Source organism: Solanum tuberosum, unplaced genomic scaffold (assembly GCF_000226075.1).
Source record: "Solanum tuberosum cultivar DM 1-3 516 R44 unplaced genomic scaffold, SolTub_3.0 scf00040, whole genome shotgun sequence".
In the NCBI taxonomy this organism is placed as follows: Eukaryota; Viridiplantae; Streptophyta; class Magnoliopsida; order Solanales; family Solanaceae; genus Solanum; species Solanum tuberosum.
This window is the reverse complement of record NW_006238964.1, coordinates 218,714-235,756: the sequence shown is the minus strand read 5'-3', so window position 1 is coordinate 235,756 and position 17,043 is coordinate 218,714. Positions and strand designations below refer to the sequence as shown.

The following is a 17,043-nucleotide window of genomic DNA, read 5'->3' as shown; positions in this document are numbered from 1 at the left end:
GTATTTTGAATTGTCAACTTAGAAATCAGTTCAAGTGTAAACTATATATCTGTACTTGATAAACATCTCCTTGCGACTCTTATTTCTTTGCCAAGTCACTTTCAAGTTTCAAAAATTAAACAGACGAATAACAAGTAAAAAGGGATAATTAATTATTATTTTAAAAATATACTATCAATGTCGGAAGGGGGAAAAATGAATTGAAGCGTAAAGCATTTCTTCAGTTACTTGCAACCCTAAAATTGAATCTAAAAGCACACTCTCCACTAGGTAATTTGTTCCCTAAATGAGGCTGGACCAAAATAAATTGCATGGAAACAAAGAAAAAAGAGAAGAATAACAAACAATCAAACAAACAAACAAAACTTGCATTAATTTACACTATAACATTTCTATATTTGGCAGAATTTTAGGTAAAACTATGAGCTCACAACAACTTTAGTTTAGTTCTCCACATCTCTCCAATGACCTTCCTTGGTGATGGATCATCTGGTCCTTTGTCTCTTTGTCCTGATGTGAAGTACAACCATCCGTTCCAGAATCCAACAAGAGTTGTTTTAACACGGTAAGGAAGTTTGCCTAAAACTTTCCATGTCTGCATTGGATCAAAACCAGCAGGTAGTAAAGAACCAACAAGACAAAAACAAGCTCGTAAGAACTATCTTAAATTACCTCCACTTCTGACCTGACACAATTATAAAGTGGATTCTATGTGAGAAAGAAATGTGGAATTGGAAGCCACATTCAGGCATATCTTTGATGAGCTACAAGTCTATCCTGAGGAAAGAAAGGGCTAAAGTATGATTTTTAACTGCTACACCACATTTTGAACAGATGCCCTCCAATAGACTGGTGGGGTAGGTAGCAACAAGATCCTAATAAGACATTCTAGATCCTTTGTGTACCTTTTGTAAAGAGTGAACATAAATTCAAATTGAACGGATAAGCCTAAGCAAATCACGCAGTTTGATGTGTCTACTAAGCTAAAAACTAATGAAAGCGCCAGGCTACAAGTCAGCACTAAATCTAAGACAAAGTGAACACCATTAGGTTGTTGAAGATTAGAAACAATACCTGTGTATCGAATTGAAATTGGAGTATTTCTCCTACGAGGGTCATCTTTTTGGTATTTGGGTGCTTCTCAGTAGTTCCTCCAACAATCACAAGAGACCTGTTGACAATAGCCCACGCAAACTCTATATGGGAATCTGGCTTTGGCATGGGAGGCAACACTTTCCATGTCATATCATCATCTAACATGTAAACATCATCATATACAACCTGTAAAGTCAGGCTCCATAGTCATATTAAGCCAAAACGACATTAAAGTCAAATAATGTCTTCTTTCTTTAAGTAAAAGTATGCCAAAAAAGCAAAAATGACCTTCCATTTGGCAAATTTCATCTAACGGTACTATCTGTTGACACCCAAAATGAGAAAAAAACATGCTGGCCAATTTTTTTCACATACAATAAAATCAAATCCCATAAAAGGAGTTATTAATGTCCAAAGCTTAATTGGAACACAACGTTTTAAAATTCAATAACCAATATACGACTTACAGATTGGTTGAAGAGGAACAAGAGATACTTTGAAGGTCAAGAAAAATTATTCTTCTTTTATAAATATAAGATGCCTACAGAACTTATAGTTTTGGTGCACGAGTACCATGATATAAAATTAGTCTCACTATTTTGATTTTTAGGAGATTTTGGGTATATAACTGGAACAGCAATGTCACATTCCCTTGTTTGTATTTTTATAGTACATCCTTGGTACTTTATTAATGAAATTTTCTCAACTTATACAAAACAGCCAAGTCACAGTTCAATTACCTCATTTCTACGTGAGCATTTGAAAATAGGTGATCCAGGTTTAGCCATAAAATCACCCTCTTGACCACCAAGGACATAAAGTCGGTCATCAAACACAACACAGGCCCTGCATGAAAGTTCAAGCAAGATCCAGTTACTTATCTCCACATGAGAAATAAAAATCCTATTCCTGTTCCTCTTCTAACAGACCCCAGCACAGATATTTTTCTCCTCTATTCCTCTATTCCCCTCCTCTGCCTTAACGATTCGCAGACATCTATTCCTGCTCAAAGCACAAAAAGGGTATCTCACAAACATCTAACAAAAACCAGACAAGAACAGGTTGGTTTACTTTGAGAGAGGCTTTTGTGTGTTGGAGTTCCTGGAAAGTAGGGAAGTCCATCAAAAAAATCTGGTCTTTGGTTCCCGCTTGTATTTTGTGGTGTTTATGGATAGAAAGGAACAAAAGATGTTTTGATGGCATCCCACTCCCATTTCCTCTCTTAAGGCTAGTTGTTTGATTAGTCTTTTTAGTTGGGTAAACCACTCCTCTGTAATTACTGTTGAATCTTTCCTAGAATTTATTAGCTCCATAGATGTATGTTGATAGTTGTGATAGCCTTTTTGCCTTCCTGGGAGCTGATAATCTCTTTGTAATGCTCGCATCTTCTTGATGCTTTTTGCTAATGATATCCTTCTTATTTCATCAAAAAAAAAAAAACAGACAAGAACAGCTAGATACACGAAAGAGTTCTCCAGAATACCAGACTAGTTTATACCAATTCCAATAAAGAAGCATCATTTAGTTAAAACTGAAAGGATAAGCTGGAGAACAAAAACAACACAAACTATCAACATCACAATGGGCACAATATCTCCCTCAATAGAAAAGAAAATGTGGCATTTAACTTCCCTCCTTATCCCATGTTATCCCACAAGTAACTGCACTCTTGTGAATTTCAAACCAACTAAGCAGAGCAACTATCACTAAACTGCCAAAGTTCTCATCACCTTACAAAGATTAGTATAGTAGGAAAAACTCATTCTCATTATGGATTTAGAGCTCCTAGAACCCAGTTACTATTCATTAGCTGCTCTATGCTGAAAAATTGTATTATCCAAAGTATTGTTGTTTTCAGGTGTAGCATTCATTCTCTCTAAGAAGAACCCTTCACACTGCCCATCAAGATTTCCCTTTCCCTCCTTTTCCTTCTGAGGGTGGCCTTGTGTAATCGACTGCATATATTATATTATGCTTAAGATAATATTTGCATGAAATCGGCCAAATACCTGTGAGGTCCACCACGAGGAATAGGTATCTCAGTCCGCCACTCCGTTTCTAAAGCTTTGCCATCTTTAACAGCAATACTCCAATGCTCTAATCCTGGGGTATGCCGATTCTCTTTGCTCCCACCCATTACATGAAGCCTGCCTCTCCAGAGCTGTGTTGCAGGCGCATACCTGAGAATCAAGCTCATTAACAAGGATATTACAATTTTACATAAAACTTAAACATATTACAGTAGTCCTATCTAGTATGTTCAGTCACTTCGCCTTCTAGAAGTAGCAGAAACTCCACCGTGACTTAGAATTCAAACTTAACATGAAGCTTTGGAAAGATCTATAAAAATAAGGACTTTGAGGAGCCAGGCAATAGTTTCTTTCCTCTGTGCATTGTCAAGCAAAAGTAGTGGTAATAAGAAGAATAGCTGTTTACAGAAATCAAATATAATGTAGGCAAACGGTAGTTTCTGAACCAGGCCTCTCTTACATACGAGCAATTTTCTGAACAACCATCTGAGGTAGTTATAATCTTACATTCATACAGAATTTAGCATAGTAACGGCAATTAGTACCAAGTGTTCCAAAAGAAATGGTTTAAAGTAGCAATGGCACCAGTCATGCAATAGATACAAGTCATCTGAAAATCAATTTCCTGATTTTAAAACTTAAAACCAAAATCTAGGTTCCCAGTTTGATGATTCTTCCAGACAACAAACAAGTTGGTAGAGAAGATAATATTTACCGGTTGGGATAAGTAGAAAAAAACAATGAAGCATCCATTAGCAGAAGTAATTATACAAGTGGTACCTTGGGACTGGTAAAGGAGGCAAGTCCTGCCATTGCTTGGTTTTGGTGTCAAGAACAAAATTGCGGGCAGTAGGACCCCGGCACTGGGGACCGTACTGTCCAGTAACAACATAAATGTATCTCCCATCAGTTACCATACCCAAGTGTGAATGAGCCATTGCTTAAGCTTTTTGGTTTTGGTCCTTATTGTGTTTGTCCAGTAACAACATAAATGTATCTCCCATCCGTTACCATACCCAAGTGTGAATGAGCCATTTCTTTGGGCATATCAAATGTTCCTCCCCATGAGTTGGCGGTGAAATTGTAAATATCGACATGCGAGTGAACCTGATAGAAAAATAAAAATCAAAGGGCGTTGCCTGATATGAAAGAGGAAAAAAAAAAAGAGGGATGGAGAAAGGAATAACTGACATGATCAATGGTTCCATAACCAGCAAAGACGAAAAGAAGGTCGTTGATCTGTAGAGCAGCGCCATCAAGACGAGGCACAGGTGATGTTGCCATCTTCTCCCAGTTCAATAGTGGGGCAGGCAAATCGGCAAAGGTAGCTGATAAAATCCTCTGTGGAGCGGCATCTCCTTTTTTGTTAGTTAGCGGTAGCGTGTTATTAGGAAAGAAGAGAAGATTGGATGGTGGGAGTGGCCAATTGAAGGAGGACGAGGAAGAAGATGAAGCCCAGAGCAGATCTACAAGGAGAAAGGTTCCCAAGAGAGACACACAAAGAAAGACCAACTTGGTGGTGCTGCTACTAGTGCCTTTCCCTATTCTCATCTCATTCTCCAGATCTGTCGCTGCAATCTCTACTTTATTTTACTCCTCCAATTGCCACTCGAATTTCAATTCTATGGTTGCTACCAAATAAGGAGTATGAAATTTTTACTTACTAAAACTAGTATTGGTACAATGAGTAATTTTTTTCACTTTTGTGGTACATTATTTTAGTCATATGTAATTCTTTTAACAAAAGAAATTCAAAATATCTAGTCTACAATAATTTGGTAGAACATAAATCATAATTATATGATGAGTAACTTAAATCCATCTTCGCTTGTGTGGTTAGGCTTTTGTCAAAATGAAGCAAAAGTTCCTATTGACCCTATGCAAAAGGTATCGTTTTTCACCACAAAAAGAGAAATAGCCAAACTAAAAGATAATTGACACTTTTCGTCTTGTCATTTCCGTACATGGATTGCATATTAGAAATACAAGTATACTCACAACAGCCCAAACATTTCATCTAACCATTCTCTCTATTACAACATGTCATATAAAGTTTAAACAACACATAGTAACCTAACTACTATACAGGAAATGAAACACAAACTATTTTCAGATACCTCTCCACAATAAACATTCTTAACCTAACATCACATACCATCTTAAGTATGCTGAACATAACCTATCATACTGGTATAGCATCAACTTTTGACGCATCTTCACATCTTAACACAATGCCCTCAAGGCTAGCAGGAAATATGCATTTCAGCCACTGGCACCCTGTTGTAAATGGCTCAGGAGGTGGGACAATCATAAGAACGTTCTCATTCCTCTGAACCACTCCAATCACACTCACTGTGCTTCCTTCTTTTATATACCTATCAGAAAGACCAAATACACATCTTAATTAGCATCTCCAACCACCTAGTCAGACATTTGCAGGATACAGCATACAAAATTCAGCAAATGGTACTAAGACATTTAGGTAACTCTTCTGCAACTGTTGCCAGAACGTAAAGAAATAGTTTAGGTCAGCAAGCTACAGTGGCATCAAACTTTAGTAAAATATTCTTAAATCCTATATGATGTACTGGCAGTGCACTAGTAAGAACAAGCAGAGAATGAGAGGGGGGAAATCCTACCCTTCCTTCAGTCGCATTATACGATCATCACTTGAAAGGCTTCTTTCTCTCAACCACCTGATAAATTCTGGAGATAACTCACTATTCAATGGATCCACATCAATAACTACTGACTCGTCTACATAAGGAGTCACCTTTGCACCATAGCCAGTCTTAACCAATGCTCTTAACCCTGACTGAAAATCAGAGATATAAAAGTCGACCACATGCCTCTGCAAAACAGTACAGACAATGAGTTCAAGTCAGCAAAGTAAAATCTCAAAAATATTTAAAAATTTCATACATCATCCAAACAATGAGATATCTTTAACCCAAGGTCCTAAGACTGAATCCAGCATCATCATGAGAAGCTTCAACTTTGGATTAGGATCCAGCAGATCATCCCTTTCAATATGTAACAATTACAGGTCTTTGAGGAACCTAAACAGGATAACAAGATTAGGGTATCTGTCTAGCAACTCACCTCTGAAGACCTGAGGCCCCATGTAAAACGCCGGTGAGTAGGATTTGCAGCTTTTGAATCCCATCCTCGATACTCGTATAAACTTGTAGAAGTATAGACACACCTAGGAACTTTTTGGAAGGATGACTCAAGAGGCACATTTCCACAAGTCACCACCTTAACGAAAATAGAGTGTTAAGATAATTATAGTTCGGACAGATGTCAATCAACAACAGGAAAAGTAAGTGTTGAACAGAAGAATCTCAATGTTCATATGTTAAAATATAACTTTGGACTAAATAGCAATAATAGTTTTATTCCATAAAGAGACAACCAATAGCCCGCGGTTCTAAACTAGCAACTTCACATAATATAAGAGTTTCACCTATTCCAAAAATTTGTTCAAGAATTATAGTCGATCACAGAACAGGCCATTGCAGAGCTGATAAGAAATGATGGAACCAAAATCAATTATCTACTAGGTTGATAGATATAGAAGATTAGAAAGGCACACACTTGAAAGTTGAAATACAATTATGACAACTTAAGAATGACTATGACTTGTCTGATGAGGGGTGACGGATACTTGGAGAATACCTGCTACTTATTGTTAGAGTGGGTTAGAGTCCCACATTGGTTGGGGAATGGACTGGTGGTCTGATTATATGGACTTGGGCAATCTTCCCCTCATAAGCTAACTTTTGGGTTTAAGTTAGGCTCAGGTGCCATATCTTTTCACTTATAACAAATTACTTGGTGCAAAAGGCTTTAGATTTTGATGCAAAAAGTGATGGACTGAAAAAAAAAAAAAAGGCAACAAGGGAAGCTTAGATGGGGGTTAGCTGGCAAAGCTTGTATTCCAGGTAGATGCAGGCTACAAACTAGTCCTGTTAACAAGAAGCTAATGAAGCAAAGCTGCTGAAAAAAGCTAGTTCTGGTTATGGATACAATAATGGTGCAACTACACTAAACTTCGACACCACACACCAGATCCCAAGGATGATATTCTGTCCATTTGCTTACAAATAGCACGCATGAGTGAGAAGGGTGCACACTGCCATGCTGTTTTCTGATTAGATTTTTTTCATGCAAATGAGAGCTTGAGCATCAACAATAATACATCAAACTTTCATATAACAACAAATGGTTGAATACAAAGTCACCCACAAAAAAGGAAATAGGTCCTTAATGCTATATCTTCCTATTTCAAACTTTGCAGCATCAAATGAATTGTTAGTGTTAAATTAGGTCTTAGAAATAACTCACACCCCAAAAGCTAGCTCAAAGGGAGGAGGATTGCCCAAACCTTATAAGGAGTCCACTCATCTCATTAACCATCATTAACCACCAATGAAGGACTTTTTGTCATTCTTTAACACCTCACCTCACGCCCAGTGCTTAGCATCTAGTGCGTGGGCAATTTTTGATTTTGGGGCCCCCAACATCAGGTGAGATGGGCCTTGCTCTAATACCATGTTAAATTAGGTCTTAGGAGGCACTCACACCCCAAAAGTTGCTTGACTTATCTTCATCACCAGACTGGACTCTCTTTTTCCCAATGTTAATGCAATGACACTGCATCAACCTTATTTTTGGCGTGGAGGCCATCAACAAATTGTTAGGATCGAAAGCGATTAGGGAGTCATGCGGAAGCTTATAATTTGCAAATCATATGACGATAAATTAGATGACAAATAAAACTATACTAAAAGACATAATATTATAATATGATAGGGCCAATTGACCTACCTAATTAAAAACTAATAAAAAGAAAATATTAAAACTGTTGAGAGAAAAAATCTCCCCATAAACAAAACTCTCTAAACGACTACATTGTGGATTCTATTGTGTTATGCTATGAGAATAGGGATCTTCAATTTATAGATCTCCAAATTTTTCCTCTAAAGTAATAATAAACCAAATATGAAAGAAAATTATATTTTCCTTTCAAAAAAAGTTCAAGCATTTATGGTAATACTTTGACTTTTCTTTAAGGAAAAAAATAAAGTTCAAATAAGAAAAGAAAATCAGGGCAAAACCCTAACAAATCTCCCCTTTTGGCTGGATTTTTCTTGACAAAACTCGATCCACCTTCTTCACATGCATGATAATCTTCGTTCTTCACAGTCTTCATTACTGCTGGTTGTCATGGTTAAAAATAAAATTTAAAATATAAGGGTTAAAAATGGTTTTAAAATATTTTATCTTTATTTTCAAAGATGCAGCAACATGAATGTTGAAAATATGGTTTAAATCTCTTCTCCACAGGTAGCTAGACAAAAATCTTCATTATCATCAAATTTGTTGCAAATTGATTTGAAACCGTGTTGACCCTGTCTTCAACCTCGTTCCATTGGATCATTGAACCATGTGCTCTGATACCATGTTAAATTGGGTCCTAGGCCTAACTCACACCCCAAAAGCTAGCTCAAAGGGAGGAGGATTGCCAAAGCCTTATAAGGGGTTCACCTATCTCATTAACCACCAATGTTGGACTTTTGTCATTCTTTAACACCCCACCTCACGCTCAGTGCTTAGCATCTGGTGTGTGGGCAATTTTGATTTTGGGGGCCCCAACATCGGGTGAGACGGGCCCTGCTCTGATATCATGTTAAATTAAATCTTAGGCCTAACTCACACCCCAAGAGCTAGCTCAAAGGGAGGAGGATTGCCCAAGCCTTATAAGGAGTTCACCTATCTCATTAACCACCAATGTTGGACTTTTGTCATTCTTTAACACCCCACCTCACGCTCAGTGCTTAGCATCTGGTGTGTGGGCAATTTTGATTTTGGGGGCCCCAACATCGGGTGAGACGGGCCCTGCTCTGATATCATGTTAAATTAAATCTTAGGCCTAACTCACACCCCAAAAGCTAGCTCAAAGGGAGGAGGATTGCCAAAGCCTTATAAGGGGTTCACCTATCTCATTAACCACCAATGTGGGACTTTTGTCATTCTTTAACACCCCACCTCACGCTCAGTGCTTAGCATCTGGTGTGTGGGCAATTTTGATTTTGGGGGCCCCAACATCGGGTGAGACGGGCCCTGCTCTGATATCATGTTAAATTAAATCTTAGGCCTAACTCACACCCCAAGAGCTAGCTCAAAGGGAGGATGATTGCCCAAGCCTTATAAGGAGTCCACCCATCTCATTAACCACCAATGTTAGACTTTTTGTCATTCTTTAACAGTTAGAAAGGAAAACAATTGGTTCAACGGTTACACTAGTGCCAACATTAAGCAATCCATCAACTGTAACATAAAGTCGATCCTTTGCATTTAACGATATTCCAGAGATAAGTGATGCTTATTTTAATTGATACCTACGATTTAGATTCCCGTAACTCTTCCTGATATTTTGGATTCATGAAAAGGCCAGAACAACTCAATAATCCTAGAGACCAAAAGCCATTCAACAATTTAACTAGCATGTGCCACATAAATTACCCACAAAGAAAACCAACTCCAACACCATGATCCGAGCAGCATACCACCTGATTGCAACACTCACCAGCTTTCACCCATGTCCTCACTAATAACCCTCACCACTTGAGACTCTTCCATAGTGCACAATTACCATAGCATACATTATATCAGCCACTAAAATAACAGCTGCTGCCCGTGAGCAACCCATATGCAAATACCAAATAAACTCTTTCCAGAAGAGGAAAAGAAAATAACTACCGAAAGTGTTGCTAACACCATCACGCGGCAGTCATGTGCTACTTCTCATATACCAACAAAGCCCATCTATACTCTCCAAGTTGTAGTTCTCCTAACTTCAACAGGCCACGCTATTGCAGCCATCATGTCCCTCAAAAAGGAAGGAAATGGCCAAATCTAGTTGCACCAGAGTAACAACCACATTGATTTGAATATGAAGAAAAAGCATTTGGGAAGGTGAATAGGGTGAAGTTGCCTTTTGAAGAACGCATATCAAGTGTTATCTCTCAATAGATTTTCTTATCTATTTGGGTGCAGCACACCATATAGGTAACTAAACTGCAGAAGAGATAGCATAGAGTAAAGGACCCACCACCTCCAAATCACCAAGGGCACAAATGGAAAGGAACATGATTGACTCCTAAGAGGGAGGGTTTGGGTGGATGGTGTTACCATATCAAAAAGAAAATTAAGTAACTGTACTAGTTGAGGACTTCTACTGGAAACTTCGTAATTACACTAAAGATCATTCAGATTGAAACTGGGAATTTGTAAGTGGTAGAAATGGATTTGCATCTTGCAAGATAAATATGAAAACAAGTTCCAGGAAGAAAATTTAAGTGTCCAAAAGAAAAATCTATAATAAGGTAATTCAAAATGATAGCACAATTAAGAGATTAATCAAAATAACTCTAACAAGAAAGAACATAAAAATATTCAAACATGGTCACCAAATTAGGACCACAACCACTGGGAACTACAACAACTACACCTCAGAGCCCCAAACAAGTCGTGGCCAGCAATAAAAATACTCACTAAAAATCATGATTCTTCAATTAAGCGCATCTCAAGCAACCACGGGAAATACAATGTGGAAGAAATACTTCTTAAAGCCTTCTAAATATTAGAGCCAAGCTTTAAAGATAGCCTTGTTACCTACTAACTACCAATATGACAACAATATAAAAGGCCAAAAATACCTAGAATCTTAAACAGACCACTAATATACACTTTATGCATTAAATCCTATATTTTAAGAAGCGGAAGGCGTAAACAACAGCAAGACTATAAAAGTTAAAGTTTAAAACAATGAAAGACTTTTGGGGCACATTTCTTTGGAATGAAGCACACAATTTACAAAAAAAATGGGATTCTTCAAATGCATGATTGTAGTATGACATCAGATTACATTTAAAATTACTAATTTCAGCATCCAGTAAACAATGACATCGTTATTAATCCAATAACTCATACAAGAAGAAGAATGAATCATTATTTAACCCAAAAAACAAAAAAATAATAAATCAAGATACCATCTCAAAAAAGAAAAAGTAAATCAAGGACAGATAAACAGAAGTAGTAGAAGATGAGTAATTACAAACTTGAGAAGAAGAAGAGGATGACGACAAAGAAACCCTTAAGCGATCGTGGAAAGGAGTCTTAGCACTCAGTTAGCAAATGTACCTGTCTTTTCTCTCTTCCTCTTTTTAAAACAAAAAAAACTGTTGAAGTTACACTCAACTAATCAAATCTGTCTTGCTAGTTGCTTGGATCACATTGCACCTTATGGTGTGAAGCGTACGCTTCTTACACGCACATCACTTTGTCCATGAAACCTATCCTTAACATCGCAGCATTTCATTTAGTTAAAAGCAACAAAACCATGGCTACATAAAATGATGGTATTTCATTTACCCCACAATTTTAAGATGAGAAGCGAGATATCTTCTTAGACTTTCGATAGGGACAAAACACCCCATTGTTCATGCATCTTTTGGATAGTTTGAGAATATTCTGATGAGGGTTGAAAAAAAAGACAAAAAGCCCTCACAATGAAGGGGAATTTATTTTTGATGAAGCAAAATAAAATTGACTTGACAGAGCACAAAATTTATTGAATAAAAGATAAACAAAAAGGTTGTTGTCTAGTGGAAAATATATTTCATGAAACAAAGACCAAAAAGAGAAAATTATTATCATAAAAGCAATTCTTTGTTTATTTTTCCTGCATTGTCTACTTTGTAATATCAATCAACTATGCTTCAATCCGTATGTAAACCAAAGAAAGAGAGAAGGGTTGGCAATTGCAATTCCTTTTTTGTGCAACGTGATAGTTGGCTCCAATTACTCAAAAGAATTGCATTTTGTGATTCTAAATGTAAGTGGGATGAGATTTTCAATCTTCCGTTCTGTGTGCGACGACACAGAGGAGAAAAGCGAATGCAGTGAGATGGGAGTAATTAGTTTTTTTTTGGAAAAAAAATGCAAACATCATGTTTATTTTCTCTCCCCGAATACTATTGATTGATAGAGATCATTTATAGAAGAATTCAACTTTAAAATCAATTTATAAAAACTAGATGGATTTGTAATGCCATAAATGACCTATTGTGTCATTAGTTACAATCTACTAAGAAGAAGCTTTACTAATTTTACTTAATCACTCATTAAAGCATCCCCGAACTCGACAGAAGATGCATAGAGTGGAAGTGGCCTATACCTATCAACGGTTTGTACCATCTTGTTCCTCTCGCAAAATTTTCACGGGGTGAAGTGAAACTAACCTGGAATGATTGCAAGATCCTAATGTAACAAATTAAGATATGAACTAGGTTTATTATTATATAGCTATCATCAAAGCTAAGAATAGACATATACGACAAGTGGACATCTCTAATTGGCATACTATAAGTTTTAAGGAGAAACAAAATTAAAAGAACCCATAATCAATGGCTCTAATTCCCAATCAAGCACCAGAACTGCGCAAAGTTAAATGGTAAGAAGTAAGATATCATGAGAAAATACATACCCCAGAAACCTTGACATAATCGCCATTTTTGGCTGTTCTTAGTTCAGAATCTGGATAGCGGGTAATAAAACCAACTATAGCACTTCCACCCCAGCAAGAGTTCCATACGAACAATGCAGCAACAATGCCAAATAGAACCACAACAACAATCACCAGAATAGCATTGTGCACAGCTGCAAGAATAAATCCCCCGGCAATAAAACCCATGACAAATAACAAAATCATTGCCCACAGGATAGGTTTAGGGAAGCTCCTCTTGAAGGAATACACATCATTTTGACTGAGAGTGGTGACGGCCTGGCTGTTAACAAGAGAAGGGCCATGAATCTTGGCTGAACCAATTGAATCCAACGGACCTGAGACCTTTCTTGGGGCCCCAGAGGAATTCAGAGGCCCAGAAGTAATAAGACCTGTTGCAGGGAGAAGTAGTGGTTGAGGACCTGAGTTTTGGCGGCCAGTGGGTGTCACTCCTCCAGATTGAGGACCGGATGACTTTTTTATAGGCTCACCATGTTTGCTAAGTGGGCCAGAATTTGATTTCTTTGTAGAAACTGAAGCAGGCATCCCTGAGGATGATATGGGACCTGAGGTTGAGTAGGTAGTCCTAGCAGCAGCATTAGAATTGATAGGTCCTGAAAGTGATGTATATAGTCCAGTTCTGGAAGGTGCACTTGTTATGGGTCCGGATTTCCTGGATTTGGAGCCATCGACAGGGATATCAAACATTTTCCCAAGCTCTCCTGACTTCTTAATGTCACCGCCAGTATAAGGCATGGGAGCAGAAGTGATTGTTGGTGTTCTTTCTTTGGGCTGTTCTGGGCGGCCAGAGACGTAAAGGCCATTGCTGAGCTGGTGAGATGGGAATCTAGAACCCATTAAATCGTTTTCCCAAGTCTGGCAGTGAGTTTAAATTTCCATTCATTTAGTAGTCATGCACAAATAACAATGTGATATGCAGGAAAAAGGAGAATTAAAGAGTTGAAATGTAAGGATTAGGATACAAGAGCTCAAAGTGAGAGCATGAAATAGGTAGGAGGAGTAAGAAATAGAGATAAGGGTGGGTGAGGAAGAAGAAGAAGTTGGGATTGGGGAGGAAAACAAGTACCTGAGTGAGCGAGAAAGAGGAGTTGCAGTCCGTACTAGTCGGTCATCACTGAAAGCATCACCATCACCATCAACATCTCCTTCCTTGTCGTCGTCGGCAAATTCAGTAGTAAATAATGAGATTACAACCTAAAGTAAAGGAGCGTAACACCGACGGGATACACTATTTTCACCTAAATTCAGCCCCACCTTTTTTACCCTTTTTCTTTTTCTACTTATAATAATATATAAATAAATACTCCTCGTCAACACTAATTAATTCATCAATGTACAACTGACCAATTAATTTACCACAATCATTAAAACATATGCCCACATTCAAAATCACTCACCTCTTTTTCTACCTACAATACAATGCAGTCTCTTGCAATTTTCTTAACATCAATTTCATAACTATGATTAAATGTTTCCTCCACTTTACCCTCATTATTCATTTTTCAACTTATATTTAATAAAGATAATTTGGTAAAGTTATTCCTATTATTTTCTATTTCTTAATGCCCTGTGTCAAGTGAAAATTACTGTTGCACACAAGAATAATAAACAAAAAATATACATTTTCATTTAAATTTAAGTGTGACTTCCGTAAATCACACATAATTATAAAAAATCATAAACTTTAAATTCGTGAATCTCAATAAAATCTAGCATTAGAATATATCGTGACATATTCATTTTTTTCGTGTATTAAAATTGTATCTTAGTGCGTTAATAATGATCTTCACAAAGTAGCCTGACATAATTGCAAAAAAACAAAATAAAACTGAAAAGGAAAGAGAAAGTAGCCCATGAACAAAGTGACAAAAAGAACTAGCTCATCACCAAATTGGAACCAAACAAAAATGTATATTTCAAAAAAACAGACACATACAATCTATTAGCTTGTGTTTTAATTTGAGTGATATTCAAATATAGGTAGATTAAATATCAAAACTGATGAGTATACAAAACATTGGTAATTAGTTTGATACTAGATTAAAACAAATTAATTTTAGAAAAAACTACCTAACCACACATACATTACTATCATATATACTATATTTACCTCTAGTTTAAAATAATTATACATATTACTACTTTTAATATTTATATCATATATTAACAACGCTGACGCTATATAGCCATATAGGCAAGGCTCGGGACCACCTCCCTTCGCTTCAGAGTCTTAGGCGCAGCTCTTCTAGTCAGAGAAGAGTCCAGTTGTGAACATGTGCACTCCTATCCTATTGTTGCTTCTATCACGATAGGGAATCGTGTGATTCTTTCTATCCCCGTACTTTCTCGCTCTTATGGAGTTGTATTCCCTAGGGTATGCAGTTATCTTCCCTGGCCTGACAGTAGTTAAGGGAAAATCACTTGAGCTTTTTCACCTTTGCTCCTTCTTTCCGGAGCGCACTAACGGAAAACCTGAGATAATTCTTAGCTGCTGTGGAAGTTAGCGTCTTAAAGAAAGTAAGTGCTTGCTACTCCTACTCTTAAAGTTAGATAACGCACTAAAAGCATACCTTATCCCAGGGGCATGAGTACACTGCTTTCGCACTCGAACTCTCCTACTGTGTGCTGTGTGTGCTTTCAAGCAATAAGACTGCTTGCTAAACGAACCACTGCTGACGAAGGGCCCCATACCCGCACTAAGGGGTAACCTGAGAACGGACCATTCTCAAAATCGGATGATTCTTGTTAAAGGTACTAAAAGATTTAATAAGATACACAAATCTCTTAAATATGGTATTAGATAATTATCTTAAATTTAAACTGCTTAATTAATGGTCATTAACAAATTAATTTTTTTCTATTCACATCTGCCGCCGGCCATTCCCCACCCCCATGTCCAGCAGCACAGTTTCTTTCTTCTTCTTCTCCCTCTTTAATTTATTCCTTTATTCTCTCAATACATGTTTGCATGTTCAAATCAGTATTTTACATATAGGTTTGTTTCTATTGTTTTATTATTCTCATGTATCTTGGTTTTGTATCTGAGTTAAAATTCATAATGTTCTTAAATTCAATTTTAAAAAGTTTTACAAATTAGGTTTTATATTTTTTGATTTTGTTGTTTCTCAAACACTTTAATGACGGACCATTCTCAAAATCGGATGATTCTTGTTAAAGGTACTACACATTAACAATATTATAATAAATCAGACAACTTTTATTTGTATAATTTTACTCATGAATTTCTCATTGCAGGGACTGACTCTTCATCCATCCACATTCAAAGTGAGAATAGATATAAATATAGGAACGACTCAATCAAGATTGGAAGAATTACGTCAAGTTTTAATTAACAGAACAAATACACCATTAGATAGGCAACAATGTTGGATACAAATCATGTGTACATGTGTCTAGTTAAAAGTTAATGAATCTAACTTAAGATTATATGTATCTATGAGAAAGAAATTCAGATGCTAAAAAGGGAAGAATTTTGAAAATGTTACTATTTTTTTTATAGTTATTAAATTTTAATCTAATGTAGGGACAAAATAAAAATGTTTATTCCATATTACTGAATATAAATTTTATATTTTGTAAATGATAAATTTTAAATGATTCATTTATATTCACATATTTTCACATTTGTTGTGAGTTTTTAAAAGAACTCGAAATAGTTTAAAATAATATATTTTGAAGTTAGAAGATCATGTTAACTTGATAATACTTTCGTGACATATATAATACTTTAATTTAAATACAAATACCTATCCAAATACGAGTTAATATGTTTGATGGTCACTCAACTATCAACTTTTTTCACAGAAAGTCACTTAATTTTGATTTTCAACTCAAAAGTCACTCAACTATGAGATCTTTGCATACAAAGTCACTCAACCTATTTAATTATTTTTTTCATTAAAATTTGTTGATGTGAAATTTTTTTAAATTTTTTTTAAGAAATAAACATATATCCATTTAAACCATTTAATAACCCGCCCACTTGACCTAACCCACTAAAATATAATATTAACACTTTTATTTTACTCTTATTCTCCAAAGTTATTTTCTTGGTCTCCCATTCTTTCTCCTCTGCTTCTTCTTTTTTTTTCTATTTTTTTTTTAATTCTCAATTTCAGCCTTTTCTTCCTTCTTTTAGTAAATCTTAGTTAAATAGGAATTAGATTGTGATTAAAATATTATTAGAAGGATGCAGGGTTGTACAGGGAGAGTTTATTAAGAGAGAATCCATGGAAAAGCTCCGGATAATGCGAGTTCAGGTTCAGCCAATATCGAGAGGCTTTCTCGAAATAGGTTTTTTTTTTT

At 36.3% G+C, this 17,043-nt stretch overlaps 2 protein-coding genes across 2 annotated transcripts; both read right to left on the bottom strand.

Moving 5' to 3' along the window:
• Positions 1–344: 344 nt before the first annotated feature.
• Positions 345–4,809, bottom strand: LOC102605150 (kelch repeat-containing protein At3g27220-like). The gene is made up of 7 exons (XM_006342800.2): positions 4,317–4,809; positions 4,119–4,232; positions 3,906–4,021; positions 3,105–3,275; positions 1,836–1,941; positions 1,075–1,281; positions 345–595 (listed from the first exon to the last, which is right to left on the bottom strand). Exons 1-7 carry the CDS (start codon positions 4,674–4,676, stop codon positions 428–430), a joined length of 1,242 nt encoding a protein of 413 aa, XP_006342862.1. The 5' UTR covers positions 4,677–4,809; the 3' UTR covers positions 345–427.
• A 231-nt stretch (positions 4,810–5,040) lies between these two features.
• On the bottom strand, positions 5,041–13,975 carry LOC102604815 (uncharacterized membrane protein At1g16860-like). Its single transcript, XM_006342799.2, has 5 exons — positions 13,784–13,975; positions 12,679–13,572; positions 6,228–6,383; positions 5,765–5,976; positions 5,041–5,500 (listed from the first exon to the last, which is right to left on the bottom strand). The coding sequence occupies exons 2-5, from the start codon at positions 13,552–13,554 to the stop codon at positions 5,308–5,310; spliced, it is 1,437 nt and encodes a 478-aa protein (XP_006342861.1). The 5' UTR covers positions 13,555–13,572; positions 13,784–13,975; the 3' UTR covers positions 5,041–5,307.
• Positions 13,976–17,043: the final 3,068 nt, after the last annotated feature.